The sequence below is a fragment of the Truncatella angustata genome, assembly GCF_020726525.1.
Source record: "Truncatella angustata strain MPI-SDFR-AT-0073 chromosome Unknown BKA67scaffold_2, whole genome shotgun sequence".
NCBI lineage: Eukaryota > Fungi > Ascomycota > Sordariomycetes > Amphisphaeriales > Sporocadaceae > Truncatella > Truncatella angustata.
In genome coordinates this window covers 3263455-3291347 of record NW_025763382.1, presented here as the reverse complement: position 1 = coordinate 3291347, position 27893 = coordinate 3263455, and the positions used below count along the sequence as shown (strand labels likewise).

Sequence of the window (27893 nt, the reverse complement as noted above, 5' to 3'; positions counted from 1 at the left end):
CCATTCTGTAATATGAATTTGGCCCTAAACGAATTCAGGGGTTTATCTTCCTCTCCACAAAGGTCCACGTACGACATCAGGGAAACCTGACTGTAAGTCTCTCTTCTGTTGTCTTGAAAGCAGTGAGTATGCTGGTTTCCTCCAGAGTTTTATCGTTTTGAACCATGTCAGCAAGTCCTGCCGTCGTAGTAAAGATCATTGTCATGCCGGCTCCATTGAAGCCAGCAATAATCCACTGGTTTTTGGTGCCAGGCACCAGACCAGCGTGTGGTAGACTATCCGGCGTCGCAGCCATAACTATGATGGTAGGTCAGAAGCTATATATAAGACTATGGCGATAGAACCACTCACTTCCGGTCCAGGTCATCGCAACGTTGGCTTCGCTATCCTCCCAACCACGGAAGTGCTTGGCCATTGTATGATCAAAATAAGATTTTACGCTTTCGTCGATCAAAGTTGTATCATCGACCGTGTCGAACCACTTCGTGTTCATGTCCTGCGCGTTAATGCAGTATTTGTTAAGGGCGCCTCCAAGAATGAGGTTTCCATCCGGCCGAGGAACGAGATAGTCGACGGCGGTCGGGCTGTAGACGAGATTATAGGTATGTGCTAGGTTGAGACCATGATGACTTTTCGCCGAGGGCTTCAGGATAGAGTTCTGTCCTTTATTGGGGACGATAACCCCTTGGTATTGCGGAAGCAGAGAAGAAGTATAGCCGTTGGCCGCATAGACGACCTTCTTAGCGTTCGTCTTGCCCCGTGGTGTAATGATCGTCACAGATTCGTCACCGTTTGTTTTGACCACCTCTACAGGAGTCTCCGTGTAGAGGAGTGCACCCATCCCGACCACACGTGCCAGTAGTGAGGTGACAAATTTATACGGCCACAAGGAGATGGCAGGACCACAGGCTGCTGCTGCTAGATTTTTAACGCCCGTGATCTGGAACTTATTGTCAACACTCTCAAGTGGGCTGAAGACTATCACCAGCGCTCACCCTTTCCAGGTTTGGGCCCTCGAGCCATTGCATGTCCTGCGTCCACAAAACGCCATTGTGGCGCAGGCCGTAGAGCCATCTTTTCATCGTCTCTGCCTGCACGGGATCAAAATAAGCGTCGAACGACCTCCTCACGAGTAGTTCGCATTCAATGTCCTCCGTCTCAACCGTTGCCTTGATGGCTCTCCGCTGCGCGCCCATCAACTCGACAAATTCCTCGCCTACAGCTGGGCCGTGCTTATCATATATAGTTTTGATGAAGGTCAGAAGATTCTTGTTGTGTCCACCTGAGAGAACATCAATGGTTGTCACATTGCGAGTAGGGTAAGTGATATATGAGATAGGCCTAACCATTCCTGCCCGTGGCGCCCGAGCATGCCTGGCGTGCCTCAAAGAGAACAATGCTGGGCCTCTGGTGCTCCGCTGCACACTTGGTCAGGATGTGATAGGCAGACGCTACGCCTGCCATTCCGGTGCCGATTATGGCGATATCGCACCCATCGGGTGTTGTGTCCGAAGAACGATATGCGTGTAACTCATGGGGTTCGGAGAGCCAAAAAGAGGCTGTAGGATTCGCTGTGGGAAATTTGCCAGACATTTTAAGGCTACACCTCGATCTCAAAGGCTTGCCTCGCTCTATGTGATCAGCACACTTACAAGAAACGGGGGGAAGTGCTTGTATCGAAATCCTTTAAACTCACAACGAACCGATTCTGGCCCTTTTGGTGGGGGACACGAAGTTGTATGCAAGGGATGTGTTGGTAGCGTCGGTAGGCACAAAAACGGGGCAGCTTTCGAAAAACGCGCCGATACCAGACCAGGCTGCAACGTTCACATGCACATCGCGTCACAAGCATACGTACACAAGACCTTAGGAGTCGGAAGTCTTCATGCCTCTTTAAGTATGGATACTGCCCAGACCCAATGGGAGATCAGCAACTTGTTATCTTGCGGAAAAATGAGCGACTGGTTATTGAACAAGTGCGCAACATCTTGCCACATGGTGTCGCTCAAACGTATCGGATAAATTGGCGCCCAATATGCCGTCGACGACGAAAGTCTTGAGTTATCGTAGTGGTTTCCCATTTGTCCATGGCAACAACTGATTCGCACGATTTATCCTATGCAGCGATGAGTTACTGGCAGCCTGGTGTTGCGCGTCATTGATTCTCACCGAATGAGAACATGACGACTCAACAAGAATCTTCTGATCCGCAATCTCGATGTCAGTAGATGTTTTATAAGAACTAGAACGTCAGCCATGGGTCCTGCTCTATATCAAAATTATGCAGTCGAGACCATTTCAAGTTTTGCACTTGTGACTGGATTGATCAATGGAAATTCTACACTGTATCCGAAATCTTCTCGAAATATATACATGCCAAAATATTCTAGAGATAGAGATTGATTCTATAGTGAAATATTGTGATAGTGGCTCCTGGGTGATGTGACGTTACACGGTCAAGCTGCTCCTTTGCATGAATCAGCTTGGCCACTCACTCAGCAGTCAATATCAAGGTCTATTTCGTCTTGTTTGTCCATACCCACCGTTCTACAAAAAGAAATCTGACACTAAAAGAGCCTTTCAGGCCGGAGACCTTCATAGTAACCGTTCATGCAGGGCTCTTGTTTCTCTGCACTGTCGCTTGCGTTATCTACATCGCAGTCGTTGTGACTACTCCACCGGCTGGTAGAGTTTCTTCGACCGGAGATTTCAACAACACGCTAGTACTCAACAGTCAGACTGGTGGCTTTAGACACAAGAGAGATAATTACTTATTTGGCAGGCATGGTGGGGGCCTGGCATTGATTATTGGTTTGGGTATAGCCGCTGCCGGCTGTGGACTCTGCATGCTGTTTAGGAGGGTGATCTTGGAGTGTCGAGAAGACAGGAGGCTGGTCTCCCGTTGGATGGACGAGGTACTATAAAGAGAAGAGTGAGTAAGCTTTGTGATGCCGGCGATAGTTTTGTAAAATAATACATCTTCTTGTTGTGTTACATATCTTATGACATGGGAAGAGTTGATGACGTACAACGCTCTGAATACAGCTGTAAAGTACATGATGATGCTCCTGCGAGTTACTAGAGGCTCTTCCTGGTTTCAGCATAATTCCGGTAAAGCGACAAGCTGGGTGCTTCTGCGTTGTGAATTCCTGTAAGAGCTGTAGCGAAGGTATTTGTTATCAGAACGGAAGATGTAACATGTGGCACTTTCCAGCAAAAGCCGTCCTGCCAAGCAGCGATCCCGTTGCTAATATTAAATGCAATGAGTATACCCAGTGCTGCATCGAAGCCAAAAATGCAGACGGTACAGGAGTTGGTTGGACTCGGTGTGAAGAAAACGTAGGAGGGAGGCACTCTCTCAAGTCGAATGTTAGCTTCCTGCGCAACCCATGCAGAGAGAAGTGACGAATTGTTGGTTCTCCTTGTGCCTAATTCAGACATTCAGCTTTGCCATGAAATGTTGTCTCCATACACGAGAGGTTTTTGTCCACCTTCGACAATCGTGCTAGTAGCCCTTATAGCGCTGCCAATATCCCTTGATCTCACCTAATTCTTTGCTTCCACCTCATCTACCGATACGAAAGCCTGCTTTCTGCTGTTTCGAGCGGCTTCCCATAGCGTTTGCATCGGATACTCCTCTGCGTGCCATCGTCGCAAGTTGTAAAAATTGTGGACAAGATGTTGTAACCGCACTCGCAGAAAACCCTTGATAGACCTCTGACTCTTGGCCGAAGGTGCCAGAGGATGGTACTTCAATAGCGGGATGATAGTCTGGGTCGACTGCCCAAACCCACACCGCCCACACTGTTGTACTTTGACGTGACGGAGTCAGCGGAATCTTGGTCGATGAACAGAATTACGTTCTGCAAAATATTGTTCAGATGACTCTCACCACTTTCCCGTCGCTTCTCTTTCCGCGGCCGGATTCGAATGAACCTGAACTCTTCCCGTAGCTTTTGGAATATGGCAACTAACTTCTGGGGCTTTTCGTCCCCGTCATCCTCATCTTCGTCCTCTTCTTCGTCCTCTTCTTCGTCCTCTTCTTCGTCCTCTTCTTCGTCCTCGAAGTTCTGCCTTGTAGGTTCATTTTTCTCACGTTCATTACGTTTCTCGAAAAGGTCTTTCTCATCCTCGTCTACGTAATCGTCCAAATCTATGGACTTGTCTTCTTCGTCACTTTCGTCTTCATTTTCGTCTCCATTTTCGTTTCCATTTTCGTTCCCATGCTCGTCCTCGTTCTCGTCCTCGTCTCCGTCACGGGCTTCGCTTACATCCACGACTTCACCGTCCAAGTCATTGTCATGTTCATTGACTATCACCTGTGCGACAGATGTCTCTTGTGGCGAGGAGACATCTTCGACAGGCCAATCTAGCTTCTGCATCAACCACCGCGCCCTGATAGTTGTCCCGCAGCAGATCGCGATCATAGCCCATCGCAATACACCACCCTTACGGCAATCATAATCTTCGAACTGCGACTCGTCCATGTTTTGCCCGATCTCGGGATCATAGAAGACGGCATAACCCCAATATGGTTGTTTCTGGCTTTCCAGATCTTCCTCCCACAGGCGTCTTATCCAAGGATGAGTATTCTGCATGGCCTTTTCGAGATCCTTCTGTTCATTTACTTGGCGTTGCTCGTTCAGACGCCTTACAAATTCTTTCTGGGGGTTTTCGAATGCTTCCAGCTCATTCGCCTCGTACAGAGGCGCTCTGACCTCGTCCAAGTGCCTGCAGAGGTCCTCGTAACGGCCTTGAATGTTCCAGGAAGCACCGGGGTTCAGCGCTTCACGAGCTTTCTCTCGTGCACGACTCTCGTTCCACGAATAGCCCTTCCAGTATCGTGCCTGGCGGAGCGCGATCTCAGCGTTGGTGAGCTCACTAGGTGACTCTACTGCCCGTTTGAGCAGTCCAGGCTTGCTGCGATGGATCACGGCGGCTATGGATGAAGCTTGCGGAGCACCCGCAAGACGGATTTGATGATGTGATCCATGATAGTTCAGAATCCCGAGGCGATAGAAGGTCTTACGGAGGTTCTGACTTATCCCCTTCTCTAGAGGTCCTTGGCATATACTAGCAGTCAGGTTGTGGTCGTTGCATACTTACAGCCCGCCAATCCCTCCAAGCTTTGGTGGATATGCTGCCTGGGCGGCCCATTGCGGCATGGCTGTTGGGGCATGGAGAGTTTTGCTCATGCACCACCGTCCTCGACCAAGAACAAAGCCGTTCGAAAGTCGAACTAGAGGAAGTGGGCTGCCGGAGTTGCAATCAGTAGAAAACGATCTGGCTACCTCAATGCTGTTTGCTCAATGCTGTCCTGTAACCGAGGAGACCGAATGAGTTGGTGGGGCCAGACATCTCAGCGCCAACTTGCTGCACTGAGTGTGTACCACAGTAGCACTGCAGCGCGGAGAAGGCCGGCGCGGCACGATATTGCATCACCTGTGATTCGACGACGCGTGCTAACCTTGGACTTCTTTCAACGCCACCTTCAGTGCAGTGGAGAGCACCCTTGGCACCCGCTAAGATTCCAGGGCTTTAGGTAGCCTATCGTGGGCATGTGCTCAGCGCAGCTTCTTATCGACAAGGCAGAGCTTCAGATTTCCCATCCGACTTACGACGGTGAATGCGGACGGCCAGCAACACCTGCACCTTTGCCAGCGCTCCAGAAATCACTACCCATCATGTCCGCCGATGACCAGCAGTTCTTAGACGTTGTATGTATTGCTGTCTTGGCCCCCGGGTGAAGCCAAGGAAGACAACGGCTAACCGGAGATTCACAGCTCTCGTCACTGCCCAACCAGATCCGCCGATACTCGGGCGAGGTTGCCGAGTACGTCGACAAGACGGTCGAGAAGGCCGCCGAGCAAGTACGAGACAGTCTCTCAACAGCAGAGTGGCTGCCCGACTACATCAGACCAGCACCACCCTCGCGACCGCCCCCCGTTGCCATCGTCCACCTCACAACCTATGAGCGACTGCAGGGCTGGGTCGTTCGACACAAGATCCTGACCGGCATAGTCGTCATCAGTATCGGCTATGTCACATACAAGGCGGTCAAGACGAGCAAGCTGATGCGCAAGTCGCGCCGGGCAAAGAGGGCTCGGAATGGTGGCAGATCAGAAGTCGTCGTCATTGCTGGGTCGCCCACCTTGCCCCTGACAAAGTCGCTATCGTTGGATCTGGAGAGGCGAGGATTCATTGTCTATGTTGTCTGTGGCAGCATGGACGAGGAGCTTATGGTGCAGAACCTCTCGAGGCCAGACATCAAGCCCCTGAGTATTGATATCACCGACGTAAGTGCTGCCACCCGATCCGGAAGAGACCCGGACGAGAAACGAAACGAGGTCGAGACTGACGCCGCAACAACAACGCAGCCCCCGAGCGCAGGCTCTTCGATCGAACGATTCGCCTCATATTTGCAGACGCCACATGCGGCCGTCCCGAGGACAAAAGCAAACTACCTGACCCTGACCTCGGTGCTTTTGATACCATCGCTCAACTACCAAACCTCACCGATCGCCACCATTCCTCCCTCCTCCTTCGCCGACCTCTTCAACACCCACCTCCTCCACCCGATCCTGACAATTCAATCCTTCCTGCCCCTCCTGACATCTCGGATAACACCACCAGGCGAGACGCCCACGAGCCCGAAGGTCCTCGTCTTCACACCCTCCATCATCTCATCCATAAACCCGCCGTTTCACGCACCGGAGGCGACAGTCTCTTCAGCGCTGTCGGCTTTCACCGATGTACTCACTGGCGAGCTGCGGCCGCTGGGCATCCCCGTAACTCACATCAAACTCGGTACTTTTGACTTCGCTGGTTTCGTACCCACCCGACACTCCAACTTGCTGCCAGCTGCGGAAACAACAAACTGGCCCGAGGCAGCCCGGCATGTATACGGCAAGAACTACGTGGCCCAAGCATCATCTTCCATCTCAGCTGGCCGAATCCGGGGTCTGAGGGGCAGTTCTCTGCGGGACCTGCACAACTCCGTTTTCGACGTCATTGATGGATCCGAGAAGAGCGGCGTTGTGCGCATAGGTTTGGGAGCTGGCCTGTATGGGTTTGTAGGACGTTGGGCACCAAGGAGCCTGGTTTCATGGATGATGGGTATCCGAAAGGTCGATGAGCTGAGCACATGGACCGAAAGCTCGTACACAGGTAGCGGCAGCGAGAGAAGCATCAGCGAGAACGGCGATGCGAGTGAATTCATCGCCGTTGGTAAAGTTGATGATGCTGGTGCCAACGTTTGGAAGGAGGACTGATCTGCGTTCTATCTGGCTAATCGCAGCCGATGCAATGGCAGTAGAGCGTGTAAGGAGTGGCTGTGGAACGTGGCTGTACATATGAAGAGACGACACCCCTATCATGATTGGAAAGGCTCACGACTCTGGAATCAATCAAATGACACCATAATAAATGTATTCATGTATCTGTATATGTAAATGGGTAGATGACGCTTGGGTGGAGCATCGTGATGCGCGGCTGCACGTAGTTGCTTTCACCTTTTAGCAATGCACATTCTATCAGCGCCCGCTCGGGTACTTCTTTGCCTCGGTAGGTGCTGACCATTCCCTTTGCATATTGTCAACTCGATCATGATGTTAGAAGGCGCGAGGATTGATTCGAATCATGCGATCCATTGGGGGTATCATATTTCTATAAAAGCTAGCGCCTGACCAGTCTGGGAAAGATTGATCGGGGAGCCACGAACGCCTCATAACAAGACGGCCGTTATGTCCCCAGGAAAGATAAAAATGGCCGTCCCGGGAGACGAGTCGGGATATCCGCATCCTAGCGATCACCGCCCCTACCTCTGCCGAACCCTCTGCCCCTTGGTTTCCACCCACCACGTCCCCTGCCGCCCCTACCGCCTCTGAATCCTCTCCCGTCGTCTCCGTCGTCTCTGTGGCCACCTCTCCTGAATCCGCCATCGTCGTCCCCGAAGCCTTGCTCCTCCCGCAGCGCTCTCGCGGCAGCGTCCTCGGCCTCCTTCTCGCTCTTCGGTATCGGCCGCTCAAGGTTCCTCTCCCACCGCGGATGTGCACCGTCCTTGCACTGCTTGCCGTCCGGGCAGAAGCCGGCGAGGTAGTAGGGGCACAGGGTCCTCCTGACGTGCTTCTTGCTGCAGTTGGGGCCCAGGGGGCAGAAGCCCTGCTCGTAGTGGGGGCAGGGGGGCAGCTTGCTCTGGGGGTCGATGTGGAGGTAGAGGCACTCGTCGCCGTTGGAGCAGTAGCCGTTGCGGACGAAGAAGTTGCACTCGGGCATCTTGCGCAGGTTGTACTCGTGCAGGAACTCGCACGACTCGCCCTTCTTGCACAGGGCGCGCAGCCAGTGCTTGCACACGAGGCTGTTGTACGAGGCGTTGGTGCTCGACGCCGCATTGGGCGACTCGTGCCGGTCCGGGCAGTCCGTCCCCAGGGCGCACGCGCCCGTCGACGCGTACGACTTGCATATCGGCCGGTTGGGCGCCAGGCCGTGCCCGTACGTCTTGCGCAGGAAGGGGCTGAATGTGAAGGTGTAGGTGGGCGCCTTGTGCTGGAGGATCTGCTGCGCCAGCTGGGCCGGCGTCGCGGTGGCGGCGGTCGCCATGCTGGCTGACTGTCGTGTTGATTGTCGTGAATGCAACGATTGCGCGTGTCTTGTCCGTTTCAAAGTCGGGGCCCGCTGCCGTACTGAACTGGCAATGCTGTGTTGTGTCGTGTTGTGTGGGATGTGTATGTCATTAACGTATCGCGAATGCCATCCTACGATAAGTTGAAATTCCTCTGAGCCTCTTAAGGTTAGATAGATCCAAGAAGCTCCAGGGCTAGTGTGGCAAAAATTGGCCCAAGTGTTGATATCAAATTGGAATGCTCCAGGTTAGTCTAGCAAGTCTGGGTTGACTGCTAAACCTGTCTGTGCTTTCAACATAACCTTGATGGGGGGGGGGGGGGGGGGGGGGGGGGGGGGGGGGGGGCACGGCATTTCCAATCACCTATATCATCCGCACGGTACTGTACCGAGTCCTTGAGCTGTTCACGTATATGTGACGGCAGGCTTGCTGGACATGCAGCACGACAATAGCTGCAATCGTCCAGAATGCAATAGATTTGTAGGACGGCTCTGACTTGCTTGTTTACTAGTATGGGCTAACCAGACAGAGACCTGTGGGCGATCGTCTAGGTTAGCCAAGTTAAGGTTAGTCTAAGTTAGTGGATTACCAACACGGAGTACATAAGCCAGGTCCCCAGGTAGGTTAAGTAATTTACCATTACAGGACCTCGATGATTGATTGTACCATGGTAATCCATGATCTATCGTTGCTCGGTTGGACTTTCGGCAAGTCCCAAGGTACCGTTTATTATTCTTTCTCTGCATTGAAATGGTCGAGGCCACCGCGCTGCTGCATTCCCTATATTGTCTTGCATATATCTGCTCGGGAAAAGTTCGTAGTTTAGCAGCTCTGACAGACTCTACATGACCGTGCCCTCCTTGCAGGCAGCAGAAAAACAGTGTGCTGTGAATCCATTGGAGAGTTGCGGCAGAATTAACGACAGGCGCCCGATCAGCTTGAATTTTGGAGCAAGTTGAAAGATGCACATAAGTCATCACATCAATGCTTTCTCGAGTCCTCTTTCTGTTCGTACAGGTTCCACACGTGTGTGTTGTCGGCCACCATAGTACATATTAGACAGGGCAAGGTTAGACAAATGTGTTGCCTTAAGCTTTGCCTAAACTAGTGTCAATCAAGGGCCGTCGCCATCCCCCAACTTCTCCCCAACTCCCCGCAAAGCATTGTGGAGGCGGGTTCTGCATGACCAGGCATATTAACGCCGTATATTTCACCGGCAACCAGTTTCTGCGAGGACAAATGCGAGTAACATGCCGGCTTCGTCACTAGCTACATCGTGACAGTCGGCGGAATGCACAAAATCCAGCAGGACCAACTCCGACACCCATGGTCGTGACCCACGGGTCCGGCACGCTTTATGAGGTCAAGCATAGCTCAAGCATAGCTCAGCCGTGCTGCCCGTCCTGGATTTTATGGAGTTCTCTGGTTTTGTAACTTGGGCTTAAGGTATAGTCTAGACTAGTTTAAACCCCAACTACTAGCCTCCTCGATTTCTCGCTCGAACCATCACTCCAGCTTCTCGCTGCACATGTCATCACTATTTCCCATAGTCCCCCGCAATTAGCTACTTCTAGAGGGGAATCTTGAAAAGGCGCCGAGAAGCCTCCAGACCTTGCTGCAGGTACTCCGCACGCAGTTACCGTATCAAGCAAGAGTAACGCCGATTACCCTAGCCGATAGTTGTTGCGATCAATGACGACCGGGTGAGTTTGGCTTCGTACCCTAGTCGGCTCGTTCACCGTCTGTTGGCTGTGCTTCACAGACCCGGGAGCTGGAGCTATAGGCATGTCATCGTGAAGATGCCCGACGCATATATGTACGCGGGTGTCTGGCCGAACCCTGGAGGAGAAGTACCGTTCGACCATGCCCTGTCGCCCTCCTCGGTCTCATCTCTCCTGAGCCGCATCCTTTCTACCTGCGAATACTGGTATGAAGGACTGAGTAACGCATCGCGTCTTCTCTTCTTATCCAGCACACTCATCTCATCTTGTATTGTTGTACGGTACTCCCTCAACAGGCATCGCAAGTTTGGCAACATGGCCCGCACAATATATGCCTTCCTGGCGGCACATGTGCTTGGATATTTTGTACTTGTTCAATCACAGACCGCGACCACTACATCTGCGGGCTCCGTGTTCACTGTACCTAGCGACGCAGACGTGGGCCAATCTCTCATCCCCAATATCATTGATCCCGAAGCAGTCGACCCGCAATCAGTATGCCCAGGTTACACTGCTTCGAACGTTGTTGAAACTGCCAATGGAATCACCGCAGACCTTTCACTCGCTGGAGCTGCGTGCAATGTATACGGAAATGATATTGCAGATCTCACCTTGACTGTTGAGTATCAAGCTGTTGACCGATTGCACGTTGAGATCCAGCCCAAGTACATTGGTCAAGAGAACCAGACTTGGTTCATCCTACCTGAGGAGATCCTCCAGAAGCCTGGCGTGGACACCGAGGGCTGTGCGTCTGAAAGTGATCTGGATTTCACATGGAGCAATGACCCGACTTTCTCATTCAAGGTGACCCGCAACAGCACGGGGGACGTTCTATTCAGCACGGAGGGGACGAAGTTAGTGTACGAAGACCAGTTCATTGAGTTCAAGACTGCCCTGCCAGAGAACTACAATCTCTATGGATTGGGCGAGGTGATTCATGGTCTGAGACTTGGAAATAATCTTACGAGTAAGGCAAACCACAATCAGTCCACACACAAGGCCTTAACACTGCCATAGGGACTCTTTTTGCCGCAGATGTGGGTGACAATATCGATGCAAACATCTATGGACATCACCCTGTCTACTACGACACACGCTATTTCGAAGTCGATGATGCCGGAAAGTTGACTTACGCTGTCAATGCAACGGACACTTCCAAGGCCTACAAGTCTTACACTCATGGTGTCTTCCAGAGAAATGCTCACAGTCAAGAAGTCCTCCTCCGTGAACCGGGTGTCACTTGGAGGGCTCTGGGTGGTGAAATCGGTAAGTACACATGCTACAATAGTCTCCGATTACAGACCACTGATGTATTGCTCAGATCTATATTTCTTCGAGGGTGCTACGCAAGATGCCGTCTCAAAGTCGTATCAGAAGAGCATTATCGGCCTGCCTGCTTTTCAGCAATGGTGGACATTCGGGTATCATCAATGCCGTTGGGGATATAACAACTGGACAGAGCTTCAGGGCGTTGTGGACGACTTCGCAAAGTTCGAAATTCCTCTCGAAACAATTTGGAGTAAGCGCACATGCCCAGCTTCATAGATATACTGACGTGCTAACCAACTTGTAGACGACATTGACTATATGAACCAGTATCGAGACTTTGATAATGACGCAATTCGCTACCCTTATGACGAGGGTGCTGAGTTTTTGTCGAAACTTCATGCCAACGGCCAGCATTACGTCCCAATTGTCGATTCTGCCATTTACGCCCCCAACCCCGAGACTGAGCAGGGGCAGTATCCAATTTATGACAGAGGTGTTGATCAAGATGCTTTCCTTCTCAACCCTGACGGTAAGTGGCTACTCAACCGTACTCCGACACGCAGCACAAGCTGATGGCTGATTCGTTCCAGGTTCTCTTTACATTGGAGCTGTCTGGCCCGGCTATACTGTCTTCCCGGACTGGGTCGGAGCCATCTTCAACGACACGGGCGCGAACCGGTGGTGGACTTCTGAATTCACCACGTGGTACGACAAGGTCAAGTTCGATGGTATCTGGATTGATATGTCCGAGGTCTCCAGCTTCTGTGTGGGAAGCTGCGGCAGCGGCAATTTGACGCTTAATCCAGTGCATCCTCCGTTTCAGTTGCCAGGTGAGCCGGGAAATAAAATTACAGCATATCCCGAAGGCTTCAATGTTACCAATAGTACTGAAGCCTCTGCAATCTCAACGACAACAGCTGCGGCAGCCACAACCATAACAACTTCCTCTACTACCACGACCTCGTATCTACGTACAACACCCACCCCTGGATCCCGAAACATCAACTACCCCCCCTACACCATCAATAACTTCCAGGGAGTTGATCTCGCTGTCCACGCGGTAAGCCCCAACGCAACCCACCATGGCGGCACTCTGGAATACGATTTCCACAACGTCTTTGGCCACCAAATCCTGAACGCTACCTACCATGCTCTCCTAGATGTATTCCCTGATAAGCGACCTTTCATTATCGGACGTTCCCAATTTGCTGGGTCGGGCAAGTGGGCAGGTCACTGGGGCGGCGACAACTATTCTCTTTGGGCATTCATGTTTTTCTCTATTCCCCAGGCATTATCTAATTCGCTGTTTGGCTTCCCCATGTTCGGCCCAGACACTTGTGGTTTCAACGGCAATACGGATATGGAGCTTTGCGCCCGCTGGATGCAACTATCGGCCTTCTTCCCCTTCTACCGGAACCACAACGTGCTCTCTGCGATACCTCAAGAACCTTACCGCTGGGAAGCTGTTGCCGACGCCTCTAAAGTCGCCATGAAGATCCGGTACGCTCTGCTGCCGTATCTTTATACCACGTTCTATCTCAGCCACTCAACCGGTTCCACAACCATGCGCGCTCTTGCTTGGGACTTCCCAGATGAGCCCTGGCTGGCTGATGCAGACCGCCAGTTCCTTCTTGGCGATGCAATCCTCGTCACACCGGTTTTGGAGCAAGGTGCTTCTACCGTTGACGGCGTGTTCCCCGGTGTTGGTTCCGGCACCGTTTGGTACGACTGGTACAACCAGACTGCCATCACCGGTGTTACCGCCGGCCAAAACGTTACTATCGACGCTCCGCTAGGACACATCCCCGTCTACGTCAAGGGCGGCAAAGTTGTACCGCTCCAGGAGCCAGGGTTGACTACCGCGGCTGTGAGGAACAGCTCATACAGTCTGCTCGTCGCTCTCGACGGCCAAGGCAAGGCCAGTGGTGGTCTGTATATTGACGACGGGGAGAGCCTGAAGTCGCATAGCACTTGGATCGACTTCAAGGCCGATTCCACGAGTCTCATAGCCACTCCAAAGGGTGATTTCACCGAGACTAACACTCTTGCCAATGTCACGGTCCTTGGCGTTCAGAGCAGCCCATCGGTGGTGCAACTCAATGGCCAGGATGTTGGGTCACTATTTGCTTTCGATACCGAAGCTCGGAAGCTCAGCGTCACAGGTCTGGATGGATTGACTCAAGACGGTGCTTGGGGCCAGGACTGGACTTTGACTTGGACGTAGGAAAATGAAAAGAGCATAATGCTAGTTATGGTGGGATGAGACGCTACATACTATACAGTTCATAAAATATTAATAGGACCTCTACCAGACGTGGCCATCAATAACGTGACATGAATCCAAGCAGCACTATGGGAATCGTTTGTCGCGCAGATGTACAAGAAACCTCGTTTGACATCATCTAAATTCTTAAAGAGGTAACGGAGGTGGTTACAAGATGATATGTCCTCAACGCCGCGTAAAACCGGGCTACTGTGGTGAGGGTTTTCTATTCCACATAGTTAGTTCACGAATAGCTACGGAGTATACAGACTCGACAACACAGGCAAATCTTCGCAGGAGGTGTACTGCGTAAGCAAGGAAGATCTAGTTAAACTGCAGTGGACAAACTCGGCTACCGGAATCGTTCAATCATGTAAAAAATTGGAGCTCTGGGTTGAATACGATATGCGAAAACGCTAATGACGCCCGCTATCCCCGAAATTAGATGTCATGCGGGGACTGGCTCAGGGGCAGGGACGCGGCGCGATGGCAACTTTAGGTTCTGGCAGCTCGGCGTTCTCTTCGTCAAGCAGCACTTAACCGCGCCAACTTTGAGATAATTTCTGTTTTTGTCTTTGGTCCTTTGAAGTCGGTTTGCTGCCGTGCTCATTCATTCCGGATCTCAATTGGTCATTGCCGTTCGTTTCCGGCGACAATTGAACACTCAGCTATAACCATTATATTAGTTAACCATCGATACTCTCGAACCAGTCGTAATACATAATAATAGAACCATCGCCGACCGGAGCGTCCTCCTGAAAGGCCCAGCATGCTCAGGACGACATCTCTCGCTGCGATCGCCTTTCTGGCGACGACTGGCTCCTGCACGCCGCACATTTGGGCCCGCGACACCACTACCACCTCACTCACGCAATGGGTTAGTGTCGATGATAACGGCACGGCTCACACGGTGACGCCCTATGTGACTACGATTAGCGGTGCTGCTACCACCGTCTCTGCGGCGCCGTACGACATCACAGGAACAGTCTTTACGCAAACGAACTACGGCAAAGTAACTACGAGTACTGGTACAACTCCTAATGCGGCGACGGCAACAGCGACGAGTGGTGCCGGTTCCTTCAAGAAATGCAACAACAAAGATGGGGCCAATGCCCCGTTTTGCTGGCCCAAGGGAGGATCAACTTTGAACCCTGGGCTCACCTATTACTGTAAGCTTGGGCATCTGCGTTGATCGGAGACCGGCATGGCCGTGTCATACCGGACAGTGGGCTAATACAGTTCTGTGCAGTTACCTGGGATAGCTCCTACTTTGCCGCCAACTCGACCATTTTGATCACGGGCGATTACCTGAACTCGACGACCGGCGAAATATCTTCTCAGGCATTCCAGTCCGACAAGATGGTGGCGTCGTGGGGATTCTGGGCCATGAACGTCCAGTCGAGCCTTGTCTCGCCCAAAAACATCTCGGTATCGATCAATGCAGTCAACGTGACGACCGGTACGAACAGCACTGTGGTCACCGGCCCAACTATCGCCATCACGAACCCACCAGTATATCACCAGCCAGCCGCCAAGCTGCCTTCTGGTGCCGCTTTGTACATAGCACTCCCCACAGTCTTCGGGTTCATCATTGTATGCCTTGTCGGCGGGTGTATCTGGAACCGCAAGCACAGGCGAATCGAACTTGGCAACGTCATGTCGCGCACCCGCCATGGCGGCGGCCTTGGGAAACTGCCCGGACGTGGCGGAAAGCGCCGCAAGGAACAAAAGGCCGCAGAGCGTGTTCAGCTATTGGAACGCGACATCATTGCCGAGGGCGGCCAGCTGTACCGCGACGAGCCTCAGCCTGAGCCACAGTATCGTGAGCCACAGCATCGTGAGCCGGAGCGTCGTGAGCCCGACCCCGAGCCTCTGCACAGGGAAGTCGAGCTTCCCAGACCCAGGCGCGACAGCGACGCGCTGGGAAGCCTGGCTGGCACGCCCACTGAGGACAGGCGGATGGAGTTCCAGCGACCCTCTGCAATTCGAGATTCGACCGGCTCCTCGCGTCCCGGTACGAGCGAAGGCATGCGAAAGGAGGACAAACCTGTAAGGGAAGTCAAGGGCTCCAAGGATCGCTTCCGTGACTCCTACTGGGAAGCCTCGTTTGAGGGCAGGCTGCAGAAGCCAGCCAAATGAGAACGCTGAAGCGGATTCCACTCACAAGAATCAAAGGATTATTCCCTTCATCATTTACGCAATAATTGAGGGCCATGTCAAAAGGGGGGCGCATCAAGCTGAGGCTGGTCTGCATTGCGCATGCGGACCGAGCCCAGCCTGAGGAGCCTATAATGAGATAATTTTAATGATTATTGAAGTTGATGAGTTACCACTGCGTTTGTTCCGTGTATATGAAGTGACATCAGTCCGTTGCCAATCTTTGGCCCTCACTCGGTTGTTAGCCTGAAGTATCCATCTGTAGGCGCAAGAGCTGGCGCTGTCTCCATATTAACTCAGTGGCTAAGATGGAGCGGCCAGTGGGAACGACGCTCATGATCTTCTAGCTGGCCATCTTTGCACACTTATGCCGTCCGCCCTTGGCAACACTGCCCATATTTGTCAACGACGCCAAGTTCTTCCAAACATGTTTACAGTTGCGCATTGTGTGGCCTACTAAAACACGAGCCCAAACCGCTCCGCCGCATTGATGCCTCAAGGCGCTGAGCCTTTGGGTGGCACTTGGCATTTTCTTGTGTGCCCATCTGGTCCCTATGGCTTTGCTTCTCTGAGTAGGGTCTACATAACCCCTCAAGTTCTTCGGTAGTCAAGCTGCCTCACGCGAAACACATGTAAGGGTGGTACGGATGCCCTTTGTCAATACAGATCCATATGATCATGCAGAATCTCTGTCAAACATGAAATCAAACAAGTTTGGCAAGTTGAGAAGTGAGGCCCTGAAGATCATTGTTCAGCTGCCCAATCACGCCAACCCACTAGACTAGGTTAGACTAATGGATGAATGAGCCAAGTGCACCCGTTAAGACCATGCAAGTCGCAATGGGTTCACATTAACAAGCTCGATAGCGAAACAACGTGTACTGTCATAATGAAAGATCCAGCTCATACAATAGTGGGACATTCGGTGCCAGTCTTCAAAGGCTGAATTACACAAAGCTCCGCCCACTCTGTTATGGGTCTGTGGAGGGGCTGCTTCCTGCCCAGAGCAGCTCAACACTCGGTGGGAATTGACTCTAAAATAAACATAATCTAGCAGCTTAGCAAATTTCGCTTGTCCAAATCCATCCACTGACACCCTGCGCACCTGGTTATTTTGCATCCACCTGTAAGGCGGTGGGCGAGTGCTTGGGGAAAGCTGATAATAGCACAGCCCACTCTCAATGCACCACTCGTTAGTCGAAGGATTTATGTTTCAGAGGTCGGCATTTTAAAGAAGACGCCTTGGACGCGCCGTAAGATTTCTGGAAAATTAGTTTCCCTCACTCTGACCGATTCGCGACTTCAAGCACTCCAAAACCATTACTGCGGATTATATTCCGGTCAAAACAATAAGCGAGCCATACCCTCGAAGATCAGCCCCCGTTCGCCAGAATAACGCAAAGATGCGCAAGTACGAAAACATCTGGCATAAGCGGCAGCTGGTCCCGTGCTGGGTCCTACAATGCATCGCTGCTGGTATCTTCATGATCGCTGCCGGCATGATTCTCGCTGCTGCTGCCTATGTTAAGAACAAAGACTCACAACTCGACCTGAGCGATTATAACTATTATGGCTACAACGCCTCCGACCTTGTGAGATTCGCCGCCATCACTGGGGGTGTCATCATGGGTTTCGCGATCTGCACCATTGTATTCGACATCGTCGAGTGCATCCTGTACGCACGGCGTGTGCTCAGCCCTGTCGCCTTGCTCGTCCTGGCCTGCCTAAAATTCCTGGCCTGGGGCGTTTATTTTATCCTCGCCATCATCAGCGCCACCCGGGGCAGCGTCGGCTGGTTGGACATCTTGCTCAGCCTGGTCCTCGTCTCGACTTCGCTCACGCAGCTCATCCTGGGCGCAAAGTACACGCACCTGAAGCGCAAGGGCACCCTCGACCACAGAGGAAACTACAAGCCGGCCGTTACCGGACATGTGGAAGGTGGTGTGCAACCCGGTTACTACGCAGGCGCCCAGCCTACGTATCCTCCGTCGTACGGCCAGCAGAACCCCTTCAATGACACGACGTACAGATCGACAAGTCCGGCGCCACCTGGTTATGGACAGGATGCGGTGTACGGAAATCCTCAGCACGGTGTTGAGATGCAACCTCAGAAGCCTGCGCACTATTAAAGGGACTGGAAGCGGGCGTGTATATGCAGGGCCACCTGCGACATTGACTATAAGCAAGACATAAATGCTTGAACTGATGAGCAAGACTAGTTCGAGTGGACAGTGCGGCATAGCCTATATGAACAAGATTAACGACTATATGTATATAGAGCATGACATGGAATATATAATGAGCATACCAGTGAAGTGGTTCACCTCAGAGGGTTTCTACCGATATCTTGACGCCGGTGGTGATTACAACTCATGGCGGAAAGGGGATGGGAAAGTCGCTGATGTTTCCCAGGCCCCAAATTCCGAAGAGCTCGCTCACTCATGCCTCAGGAATTTGTGAGAGTTTACACAAAAACACACACCCAATAGACCAGCTACAACGTCTGAAGACTCAAGCGCAAGCTTCCCCACAAGCTTCCTGCCTTCATTGCTACCTTGCGCCCACTCCTCGGGTGTGAAGAGGTCAAAAATGCCCACCTGGAGGAGTGGCAGGCTGGCGCATGTAGCTTCCTGAAGCTTCGCCATCTTCTCTCCGTCGCCGGCTGCATGGGCCTTGCTGCAGGCCTTGATGTTCATGAGAAGCGCTCTGCAGCCCGTTTGTTAGATTAGTAAGCCAATTCTCCATCAAACGTTTATTGAACGTCAGAACGCGCCGGCGTACCCTACAGTGCCGGTCTGCACCACCGTGCCATCGGCAAGCGTGATTTCGGGCATCTTAGCGCCCAGGGTTGCGGAGTCGAGATCGGCGAGGCTAGGATTCGACATGGCGGCAGTGTTGGTGTGTTGGGCACGTATGATCGGTTGCAATGCTTGAGTCTATGTCTTTCTCTTGGCAGTAGCAAGGCTTATATAGTTGGCCACCTGTGGAGTTACGACAAGCTGGTGGTACGATGACTGCAGCGCTTACTTTAGTCCTGCTATGTATTATGGAGTCGTCGTGGGGAAGAATGGACCTGAAGAATTATGGTGCCGCCGTTGAATCTGGCGGTAACATCAATGGTTGCATTACATCGGGAATCCTGAGAATCTGCGATCTGTCGTATTGTAAAATGTGTGTCTGAAGTATCAACGGCCCGGTTTTCCAGAATATATATACCATGGGTGCGATGTGTGTTCGTAAGTTGGCCTTCAACGAGAAGACCTGTCGATCAACTTGGTATCTTCGAGTAATTATCGCCACAAACACCTAGGTGGCAGATCTCAAGAAGTCCCACAAACCCTTTGACGACTAGCATTACTTCTCAACCCCACGATCAAGTGTTTCGAGTTGCCTTATAGGGACAGCATTGCCTCGTTCGCTGTTGGCCTTGTGATTATTGCCGGTAAATGTTGTAGTCTCTTGAGTCAGTTCACGATGAAGATCAAGAGGAATAGCGTCTCGACTCCTTTGCGGATTACCTATTTTGTCCTTCCGAAGCTCCAACTATAGAATAGACTTCCTTAGAAGCCCGTCTCCGCACGCGGGGCCCCGCATTACCCACCTACCACATACTATAGTAAAGTCAACGGCTCACTCGATCTTATTAGATTGGCTGCATGACGATGAGATGCAAGTGCGGGTGTATACCAGGTAAGAAGCCGCTTACGGCACTTTTTGCGTCGTGGCGTTCAGACCAATCCTTCCACTGCAATATAATAGACACTTCTTTTGTCGAGATTGCCATATGTGACACAACCACAGAAATTCATTACAATGAAGCCTTATTACGGTCTGACGGGCTTCAAGCTCAATGTCGCCATTGCTATCATCGCAGGCACCGATTTCGCCCTTTTCGGCTATGATCAGGTTCGCATTACAACCTCCACTATTTATTTCAACTGAGAACTTACGTACCTTCAGGGTGTTATGGGAGGATTACTTACCCTTCCATCATTCTTGAGATATTTTCCGGAGATAGATACGGTCAGAGGGGGACCTCACGCTTCGAATATACAAGGTATGTTACTCATCAGACGTTGCGTTCTTAATCATCCAACTAACCTCTAACCCAGGAATCACCGTTGGTGGTTACACACTGGGATGCTTCTTCGGTGCTGTGGCCACGATCTGGCTTGGAAATGTACTTGGTCGCAAAAGGACCATCTTCCTTGGATCGTGCATCATGATTGTCGGGGCAGCGATTCAAGCTGCGTCATTCAGTCTGCCTCAGCTCATAGTATCGAGATGGATTACTGGTTTTGGTAAAAGCCCTCGAGCCAGCTAACTCTCATTATAATTTACTGATATGACATATTAGGCAATGGGATGAACACTTCTACTGTGCCAACATGGCAATCCGAGACCTCCAAGGCGCATCGTCGCGGCCAAATGGTCATGATCGAAGGATCACTAATCGTTTTTGGTGTCATGCTGTCTTATTGGATAGATCTTGGTTTCTCGTTCCTCGAGCCTTCGTCTCTTTCATGGCGCTTCCCAATCGCTTTCCAGATTGTAATGGCCCTATTCATCGTTATACTACTTCCAGGACTGCCTGAGTCTCCCCGATGGCTTATTCTGAAAGGTCGCGACGACGAAGCCGTTCGAGTGCTTTGTGCTCTTTCCCAGCTACCGCCGGAAGACCCGAAAGTCCAGAGTGATTATAGAGCCATGAGAGATGTCGTTGAAGAAATGAGCAGAGGCACTTTCGCTGACTGTTTCAAGCGTAACAAGAATAGGTAAGGGTGGTGCATTAATACGTCTCCAGAAGCTCGTTATTCTAACCCAGATCTACCTTCAGAAATTTACACAGAACCATCCTGGCTTACGTTAATCAAATGTTCCAGCAAAGTAAGTGCGGTGAGTGTGCCTTATTTCACCACAAACTACTAATAGTCTTGCTCCTAGTTTCGGGGATCAATATCATCACATATTACGCTGCAACCATCTTCGAGAACAACATCGGAATGAGTGGTTTCACGAGCAGACTGTTGGCAGCTCTCAACGGAACCGAGTATTTCATTGCTTCCTGGATCGCTATCTTTACCATTGAGAAATACGGGCGACGGAAGCTCATGCTCTTTGGTGCTATTGGCCAAGCACTGTCTATGGCAGGTAAGCAACGACAGCGTCTGAATAACTTGAATATATTGTAGCGGAGACTGATTCCAGCATGATATTGCAGTTCTCGCCGGAACCACCTCGAATGTCAGTCATGCATCTGGAATTGCCGCCGCTGTGTTCTTATTTGTGTTCAATTCCTTCTTCGCAATTGGCTGGCTAGGCATGACCTGGTAAGAATTTCCCTGGCGTATCATGTCTGATCTTATTTCTGACATATTCAGGCTCTATCCAGCAGAGATCACCCCTCTGGAGATAAGAGCGCCAGCGAACGCCATAGCGACAACGGCAAATTGGATTTTCAATTTCATGGTGAGTCCTTAGCTTTCTATATATCAAGCTTTGTCCACGACGAGCCGAATGGTCGCTGACAATCGCCAGGTGGTCATGGTGACACCCGTCGCATTTGCCAACATACAATGGCGCACATACGTAGTATTCGCAGTGATCAATGCTTTCATGGTTCCCTGCGTTTACTTTTGCTTCCCCGAGACTGCAGGGAGAAGCTTAGAAGAGATGGATGAGATATTTCACGACGTACATGGCTTCAAAGGCACGTTTGGTGTCGTACGGGTGGCCAAGCACAAGCCCAGAAGATACGGTAAGAAGGGAGAGCTACTCATCAACTACGAGGAAACTCCAGAAGCGCAACTTGCTATGCGACGCAGGTCGAGTGTTGCAGACCCTGAAAAGGCGGAGACGGAACATGTGAGCGGTTCAACCGGCGACAGCCAGGAGCTTTCTTGAGAAGAGATTATCTTCGAAACTACGAACCTGGGGGCAGTGACTTGAAACGTGGATACATCTTTCCAAAGGATGTTAGTAGAAGTGTTAACTAGCAGTAGTCGTAAACTCACTAACAATCACTAGCACGATACAGACTCGTATATAAAAATAAAAATAAAAGCCTCTTTACTATTTGACACTGCTCCCGAAGCCTTTTCGCACAAGCAGATGTACAATACACAGTTTTGTAATTATGGTCACCCAGAATCTTGGTTAGTTGAAAACGATACTTACCACACCTGCAGGCTGTTATACTAATTCTTTAAGTGTGAAATATAGGTAAGATAGGGCTAAGTGCTCCGCACTAAGATTACCTAGCTATATATGTATTGTTAAGACACAAATTTTCAACTTGCTCGGCTAGCTCAGTTGGTTAGAGCGTCGTACTAATATAAGCTCGTCAGTTTATACATAGTCATGCGAAGGTCCTCAGTTCAATCCTGTGGCTGAGCATTTATCTTTTTCTTTTTTGTTCCTTTTTCCCGGCGTTTTGAAAACGCGTGGACCAACTTCGTCTCGATCACAGGGCCTCAATGGTGCTTGATGCCAAGTCAGCAGTGGGGCTGACGTTTCTTTTGATCTTCCAGACAGCCCCTCACGTTGATATGCACAGTATCAGCATGCTCTTATGGTTTTGAAGCAGCTCATATGCCTCGCTTCCGGTAAAAGCATATGGAGATGTCTTGGCAAATGAACTGTTGGTCAATGGACTTTCCCGCCCATAAAATCTTGCCGCCTGCACAAAAGAAATACACTTAGCCCCATGTGACCAACACGGGGGATGTATCGCAATGTGTTTTCGAAGTCAGTGGCCGACTCAAGCTGGTCGTGGTTAGAACTTTGCTTCCAATACCTTGGCCAAATGCTTCGAATGCTACTCTGGAAAACTCCGACCACATCGTTTGCGTAGACTGTCGACTTACACAAGAGGAAGACACATTACCTATGCTGGTATGCAAGGTCGAAGAGGAAGTTCTCGGACCATTTGCCTGGCATACCTATACACTGCTCCTCAAACCGATCGATTTCAGAATCGTCTTAATAGGACTGACTATGTTGCTAAGGTGAGTGAGACAGAAACCGATTCTGCTTTAAAGGCCGCTTAGAACGCGGAATATTTATTTGCACATGAAAGTAAGTCAATTTGTCGCGACCATAAATCAAGACAGGTTTGGCCGCGGATGCACCAAGAAGCCTGTAATGTAATTGCGTTACCCACAGAGTTCATGTCTGTCATGGTTCCCGTAAGCCGTTCTGCTAGTCCACACCTCTACATGGTTGTGTGCATTCAAATCATCAGCACGATTTGTATTGCAAAAAAAGCGGCTGATCAGTTCGAGTGCAGATCCTCGGCGACCCAATCAGCAATGTTAGGTGCATTAAATATGAATGTTTTGGCCAATGGATTCTTCTTGCTTTAAATATTATCAAGTCTGTAGCAAATTTATTCATCCATCATGCCAAACTCCACCGCTTGTCTGTAGGCTATGCGCCTTGGACCATCTAAGCCGCCTATACTTTTGAATCAATGGGAACGGTATCTGGGGCTGGTCCTTTAAGGCTGACACCATCGATTTGTTTTTCTTGTTCTGCAATAATGACATCAGCAGGAATGCTATTTGGTGTACGATTGACTAAGACAATCATGGGACCCAACGCAGCAGCCATAAGTCCAAAGCTGACGCACCTGATACGAATAGTCAGTATGAAATGAGAGGCAGAGGAGCTGCTGAGAAATACTAACATGCCGACAAGTGGACTTGTTGATGTTTTGGTATTCATTCCATACGCGATGGCTTGACCAACAGCTTCGAGACAACGGAAAGCGGCCCCGTTTCGAACATTTGCTAACAACCCGTTAGTATATTATGACTCGTTCAAATACAACGAATACTCACACTGTGCATCTGTTGCGAAGGACGATAAAAGCCAGTACATATATGACTGCGACAATGGGCCAGTGGTTTGGACGAAGAAGTATGGCAAGAAAGCGGATGGGTACAGGCTACTATCCCAGTCTATAGCACCAGGATCGGAGGCTTCGAAGCGCACTTGCATGATGATAGACCAGATATAGACGCCCACATTTAGAATGATCACGGTGAAAAGACCAATCTGCGCCCTGCGACGTTGGCTGAGGTGCTTCAGGTCGAGAATAAAACCAAGACCGAAACATCCAACGCTACTCAAGTTAATACGTGTTGTCAGTCAATGCGTGAGTGCACTTACATGCAGAAGAATGGCGAAATAAGCGAAGACAGAGCGCGAGCGCGAACTGAGAAGTAAGTTGCCAGGTAAGTCGACCAGGTTCCACTGTAGAAAAACGACCACAGAGCCCAGAATGCCGAGAGCAGGATGAGACTCGATGTCATGGTGCGCCCTATCTGCTTGAATTCCCTTTTGGTCGACAGACTCTCCGAGACCAAGATACGCGTACCATCAGAACGAACGACCTTCTCCAGTGGAGAAATCAAGAATGCGAATGGCAGTCTGTTTGAGGTTAGTTCCCAAATACGTTCTCCGTGACAAAAGCCTTGTGCAAATAGTTTTGGAAAGTTGATACTCACGCTAGGCATTCGATGATTACGAATGCGACATAGGTCTCGGTGGTAACTCCACCCTCAACGCCCTTCTGATAGTTCTTTGACAAGCTGGAAGAAAAGTCAGTATCAGACTCGAGTAATTATATTGCCTCGGCATCTTCTGGACTTACTTGATCGCACCTCCGACAAGCTGCCCCAAGTTACGTGAGACAATCCAGAGCGCCAAGTATTTTCCTCGCGCTCCAGAAGGAGCCAACGACATGATCGCTCCAGCTTCTGCTACGTACCAGCATCCTGTACCGATACCGGATAACGCACCTCCTAGAATCAGATACTGGCAAAGGTCAGTACAACATGCGTTTGAGACTCTGTACGCAAAGCATATACTTACCCATTGGTTACCAAATTTGGAGTTGCAGTAGTAGCTTGAGCCTTCGATAGGGAAAGACATTGCACCAATGACAAGCGCCCACTTGACACCAATCTTGTTCACCAGCGGACCACCCAGGAAACAGACTACAGACCGTAAGCTTCATCATCCTCTAGGAAGTCAAAGTACACATACCGGTTGCAAGCATGGCATAAAGAAGTGCAGTTCTAAATGACTTGGTTAGTCCAATACGACCAACGAAATCGTAGCAAATTCCTTACGCTGTGTTCGACGTTTGTGGAGTCGCCAAACCACCTCCGCCGAGACCTATACTTTGCTTAGCATCGGTATGCGCGTCCTGGAGACAACGTCAAGTGTAGAGCTTGGCACGTACCAGCAATCGCATCAGACATAGCCGGCCCGCAAAACGCTTGAACACTGATGAGCATCATCTGCGTCAAACTGTGCTGGTGCACTCTCTTCCAGAGTGGAACAGTCCGCCTATACTCCTCCATATCCACAGTGGCCTTGGCGCCGTTGCTGAACTCGGGCGCATTCATGGGGAGTGTGCCCCGCGTTCGGAGTGCATCGTCGTCTCCGCCGGCGTGGGTGTTGGGCGGAGCAGTGTCGAAAGCAGCAGACATGTTGAAGGAGTCGCACAATCAATCACGATTATCGGCAACTGGTGAGAACAATGAGTGCAACGAGAGAGAGACTGAGGGATGCGCTGCCCGTCATTATTATATGTCCCCGGTATCTGGGGTTCGCATTTGTTTGTATGATAGATACAATGAATTACCCCAGGTTTGTGGATCCTGCTCTTATCACGGTGCTGGGTCGTCGACAGGCGAGGACCAGCATCGCCAAGTCGAGTTTGAACCATTTCGGGAATTGGTGCCTTTGTTGATTGGGTGGATAATAGCAGATCAAAGCCGTGAAGGTCCACGCGAAAATAATGCTAAGAAGGTCCAAGCGAAACTCGCTAGAGTCCCTAGGTGCTCATTGCTCCGGGCACGACCCTGTCGGCCTCCAGCGAGTCAGAATGCTGGTGAGAGCCGAATCGCCTATCTTCGTGGGTCTTCCTCCACCCCACTGCTCTGAGCAGCGACGAGAACGCCATCTTTGTCGCCTCCTGATTTGCTTCCAACAACAATTACGTACAATCCTTCGTTCAGAGCTGCCACAGAACCTCGTCATGGTCATGCGATCATGTGCAGTTGGGAATTAGTAACCCGGACGCTGGATGCATGTTCCACTCGAATGGAGAAAAGATCGTGACTTTTATAGCGTTATAAAGCCCGCTGCAAAAGCCCCTGAAAGAAGTCAGTGCTAGCTCAGCATCTACGTACAAACCAAGACTTCGGGACACAGAGCAACATGGCTGCGCATCGTGCGAATACAAAGGTCATCGTCGTTGGTGGAGGAGGGACGATTGGTTCCTCGACGGCGCTGCATCTTATTAGGAGTGGCTATACTCCCGCCCATATCACGGTATTGGACACATTTGAGATACCATCAGCTCAATCCGCCGGCCATGATCTCAACAAGATTATGGGCGTGCGACTGCGCAATAAGGTGGATCTACAGATGAGCCTGGAGGCTCGGAAGATGTGGAATGAGGATGATTTGTTCAAGCCCTTCTTTCACAACACCGGCAGAGTAATGCACACGAACGATGCCTTCTCTCTAGGACCAACTTGCTAACAATCAACAGATGGACTGTGAGCACACATCAGAAGGTATTGAAGGCCTTAAAAAGCAGTACTCGGCCCTCCGCGATGCTGGTGCGGATCTGGAAAAGACCCACGAGTGGTTGGACAACGAAGATGAAATCTTAGCTAAAATGCCATTGCTTCAACGTGACCAGATACAGGGATGGAAAGCGATATGGAGTCAGGATGGCGGCTGGCTGGCTGCTGCGAAGGCCATCAATGCAATCGGACAGTTCTTGAAAGAAAGCGGCGTACAATTCGGGTTCGGCGGGTAAGTCAACACAACACACGACCAGAATAACTACTAAGTTAGTAAAAGTGCTGGATCTTTCAAACAACCCATTCTCGATGCCGATGGCACAGCTTGCCACGGCGTTGAGACGGTAGATGGAACGAAGTACTATGCTGATAAGGTGGTCCTAGCGGCTGGCGCATGGAGCCCAACTCTGGTCGATTTAGAAGATCAATGTTGTTCAAAGGTATGCTTATACACGTACTTTCGACCGTTAATATTTAGGAAACTAAAAACCATTCAGGCTTGGGTGTATGCGCACATTCAATTGACGCCTGAGGAGGCCGCTGAGTATAAGGGTGTCCCAGTTGTGTATAATGGCGAAGTTGGGTTCTTCTTCGAGCCTAATGAGTGAGTAGCATGTACTGAACAAGGCGCACGCGGCATAAAGGTACTGAAGCTTCTAGATTTGGTGTGATAAAAGTATGCGACGAGTTTCCAGGATTTTCCCGTTTCAAGCAACATCAACCCTATGGTGCATCGTCCCCAAAGCAAATATCAGTACCACGATCACATGCCAAGCATCCCACCGATACTTACCCAGACGCATCTGAGCTGAGTATCAGGAAGGCCATCGCGACGTTTCTGCCTCGATTTAAGGAAAAAGAGATATTCAATCGCGCCTTGTGTTGGTGTACAGATACGGCAGATGCTGCTCTGTTGATGTGTGAACACCCCAAATGGAGAAACTTTATTCTAGCAACCGGCGACAGTGGGTAAGTTGCCCCTCAACCCATGCTCGTCAAATGATAACTAATAAAATTAGACACTCATTCAAAATTCTGCCCAATGTCGGCAAGCATGTAGTTGAACTGATAGAAGGCAGGCTGCCTGAGGAGATGGCCTGTCAGTGGAAGTGGCGTCCAGGAGGTGATGCACTCAAGTCCAGACGTGCAGCACCGCCGAAAGATCTTGCGGACATGCCAGGATGGAAGCATGACCCGAAATTGTAAGATTGACGCTTATATACCTTGTCCGGCGACTCATGCTAAGGGGACCAATA

General features: G+C 50.7%; 11 protein-coding genes and 1 non-coding gene across 12 annotated transcripts; 7 read left to right on the top strand and 5 right to left on the bottom strand.

Annotated features, from left to right (window-relative positions):
* Nucleotides 1–76: 76 nt before the first annotated feature.
* Nucleotides 77–1593, bottom strand: BKA67DRAFT_532404 (FAD dependent oxidoreductase; the record flags this gene model as incomplete). Its single annotated transcript, XM_046099525.1, has 4 exons — nt 77–297; nt 352–940; nt 996–1282; nt 1347–1593. 4 exons carry the CDS (start codon nt 1591–1593, stop codon nt 77–79), a joined length of 1344 nt encoding a protein of 447 aa, XP_045961411.1.
* A 2159-nt stretch (nt 1594–3752) lies between these two features.
* Nucleotides 3753–5165, bottom strand: BKA67DRAFT_655466 (uncharacterized protein; the record flags this gene model as incomplete). Its single annotated transcript, XM_046106760.1, has 2 exons — nt 3753–5040; nt 5107–5165. 2 exons carry the CDS (start codon nt 5163–5165, stop codon nt 3753–3755), a joined length of 1347 nt encoding a protein of 448 aa, XP_045961410.1.
* BKA67DRAFT_182042 (uncharacterized protein) lies at nt 5079–7611 on the top strand. The gene is made up of 3 exons (XM_046095285.1): nt 5079–5717; nt 5784–6296; nt 6378–7611. Exons 1-3 carry the CDS (start codon nt 5559–5561, stop codon nt 7269–7271), a joined length of 1566 nt encoding a protein of 521 aa, XP_045961409.1. The 5' UTR covers nt 5079–5558; the 3' UTR covers nt 7272–7611.
* Nucleotide 7612: 1 nt separating this feature from the next.
* BKA67DRAFT_181817 (uncharacterized protein) lies at nt 7613–8999 on the bottom strand. Its single transcript, XM_046095284.1, has 2 exons — nt 8984–8999; nt 7613–8774 (listed from the first exon to the last, which is right to left on the bottom strand). The coding sequence occupies exon 2, from the start codon at nt 8596–8598 to the stop codon at nt 7801–7803; it is 798 nt and encodes a 265-aa protein (XP_045961408.1). The 5' UTR covers nt 8599–8774; nt 8984–8999; the 3' UTR covers nt 7613–7800.
* Nucleotides 9000–10656: 1657 nt separating this feature from the next.
* BKA67DRAFT_513688 (family 31 glycosyl hydrolase) lies at nt 10657–13834 on the top strand (the record flags this gene model as incomplete). Its single annotated transcript, XM_046097591.1, has 5 exons — nt 10657–11308; nt 11359–11607; nt 11663–11860; nt 11915–12139; nt 12201–13834. 5 exons carry the CDS (start codon nt 10657–10659, stop codon nt 13832–13834), a joined length of 2958 nt encoding a protein of 985 aa, XP_045961407.1.
* Nucleotides 13835–14388: 554 nt separating this feature from the next.
* BKA67DRAFT_554484 (uncharacterized protein) lies at nt 14389–16237 on the top strand. The gene is made up of 2 exons (XM_046101991.1): nt 14389–15042; nt 15123–16237. Exons 1-2 carry the CDS (start codon nt 14643–14645, stop codon nt 16010–16012), a joined length of 1290 nt encoding a protein of 429 aa, XP_045961406.1. The 5' UTR covers nt 14389–14642; the 3' UTR covers nt 16013–16237.
* Nucleotides 16238–17433: 1196 nt separating this feature from the next.
* On the top strand, nt 17434–18159 carry BKA67DRAFT_532398 (uncharacterized protein; the record flags this gene model as incomplete). Its single annotated transcript, XM_046099524.1, has 1 exon — nt 17434–18159. The coding sequence occupies one exon, from the start codon at nt 17434–17436 to the stop codon at nt 18157–18159; it is 726 nt and encodes a 241-aa protein (XP_045961405.1).
* Nucleotides 18160–18465: 306 nt separating this feature from the next.
* BKA67DRAFT_532397 (uncharacterized protein) lies at nt 18466–18915 on the bottom strand (the record flags this gene model as incomplete). The annotated part of the gene is made up of 2 exons (XM_046099523.1): nt 18466–18736; nt 18812–18915. The coding sequence occupies 2 exons, from the start codon at nt 18913–18915 to the stop codon at nt 18466–18468; spliced, it is 375 nt and encodes a 124-aa protein (XP_045961404.1).
* A 928-nt stretch (nt 18916–19843) lies between these two features.
* BKA67DRAFT_514178 (general substrate transporter) lies at nt 19844–21934 on the top strand (the record flags this gene model as incomplete). The annotated part of the gene is made up of 9 exons (XM_046097631.1): nt 19844–19936; nt 19991–20105; nt 20143–20331; nt 20388–20805; nt 20868–20917; nt 20975–21181; nt 21252–21360; nt 21412–21499; nt 21569–21934. 9 exons carry the CDS (start codon nt 19844–19846, stop codon nt 21932–21934), a joined length of 1635 nt encoding a protein of 544 aa, XP_045961403.1.
* Nucleotides 21935–22327: 393 nt separating this feature from the next.
* BKA67DRAFT_t61 lies at nt 22328–22426 on the top strand. The gene has a single exon. It is a non-coding gene; the product is annotated as a tRNA-Ile (tRNA).
* Nucleotides 22427–23400: 974 nt separating this feature from the next.
* Nucleotides 23401–25751, bottom strand: BKA67DRAFT_554471 (major facilitator superfamily domain-containing protein). Its single transcript, XM_046101990.1, has 10 exons — nt 25281–25751; nt 25168–25213; nt 25082–25113; nt 24908–25032; nt 24687–24850; nt 24541–24624; nt 24203–24463; nt 23872–24155; nt 23718–23820; nt 23401–23660 (listed from the first exon to the last, which is right to left on the bottom strand). Exons 1-10 carry the CDS (start codon nt 25528–25530, stop codon nt 23486–23488), a joined length of 1524 nt encoding a protein of 507 aa, XP_045961402.1. The 5' UTR covers nt 25531–25751; the 3' UTR covers nt 23401–23485.
* Nucleotides 25752–26263: 512 nt separating this feature from the next.
* On the top strand, nt 26264–27843 carry BKA67DRAFT_511820 (fructosyl peptide oxidase; the record flags this gene model as incomplete). Its single annotated transcript, XM_046097428.1, has 6 exons — nt 26264–26545; nt 26601–26869; nt 26918–27077; nt 27135–27241; nt 27298–27606; nt 27657–27843. 6 exons carry the CDS (start codon nt 26264–26266, stop codon nt 27841–27843), a joined length of 1314 nt encoding a protein of 437 aa, XP_045961401.1.
* Nucleotides 27844–27893: the final 50 nt, after the last annotated feature.

What these genes read in the sequence shown, in the direction of transcription:
- BKA67DRAFT_182042 (XM_046095285.1), top strand. Translation starts at nt 5,559, where the DNA reads ATGTGCTCAGCGCAGCTTCTTATCGACAAGGCAGAGCTTCAGATTTCC. An exon ending in ACCAGCAGTTCTTAGACGTT is followed by an intron (nt 5,718 to 5,783) that starts GTATGTATTGCT and finishes GGAGATTCACAG; the next exon opens with CTCTCGTCACTGCCCAACCA. An exon ending in TGAGTATTGATATCACCGAC is followed by an intron (nt 6,297 to 6,377) that starts GTAAGTGCTGCC and finishes ACAACAACGCAG; the next exon opens with CCCCCGAGCGCAGGCTCTTC.
- BKA67DRAFT_181817 (XM_046095284.1), bottom strand. Translation starts at nt 8,598, where the DNA reads ATGGCGACCGCCGCCACCGCGACGCCGGCCCAGCTGGCGCAGCAGATC.
- BKA67DRAFT_554484 (XM_046101991.1), top strand. Translation starts at nt 14,643, where the DNA reads ATGCTCAGGACGACATCTCTCGCTGCGATCGCCTTTCTGGCGACGACT. An exon ending in CCCTGGGCTCACCTATTACT is followed by an intron (nt 15,043 to 15,122) that starts GTAAGCTTGGGC and finishes AGTTCTGTGCAG; the next exon opens with TTACCTGGGATAGCTCCTAC.
- BKA67DRAFT_554471 (XM_046101990.1), bottom strand. Translation starts at nt 25,530, where the DNA reads ATGTCTGCTGCTTTCGACACTGCTCCGCCCAACACCCACGCCGGCGGA. An exon ending in TATGTCTGATGCGATTGCTG is followed by an intron (nt 25,214 to 25,280) that starts GTACGTGCCAAG and finishes AGCAAAGTATAG; the next exon opens with GTCTCGGCGGAGGTGGTTTG. An exon ending in CCAAATTTGGTAACCAATGG is followed by an intron (nt 24,851 to 24,907) that starts GTAAGTATATGC and finishes GACCTTTGCCAG; the next exon opens with TATCTGATTCTAGGAGGTGC.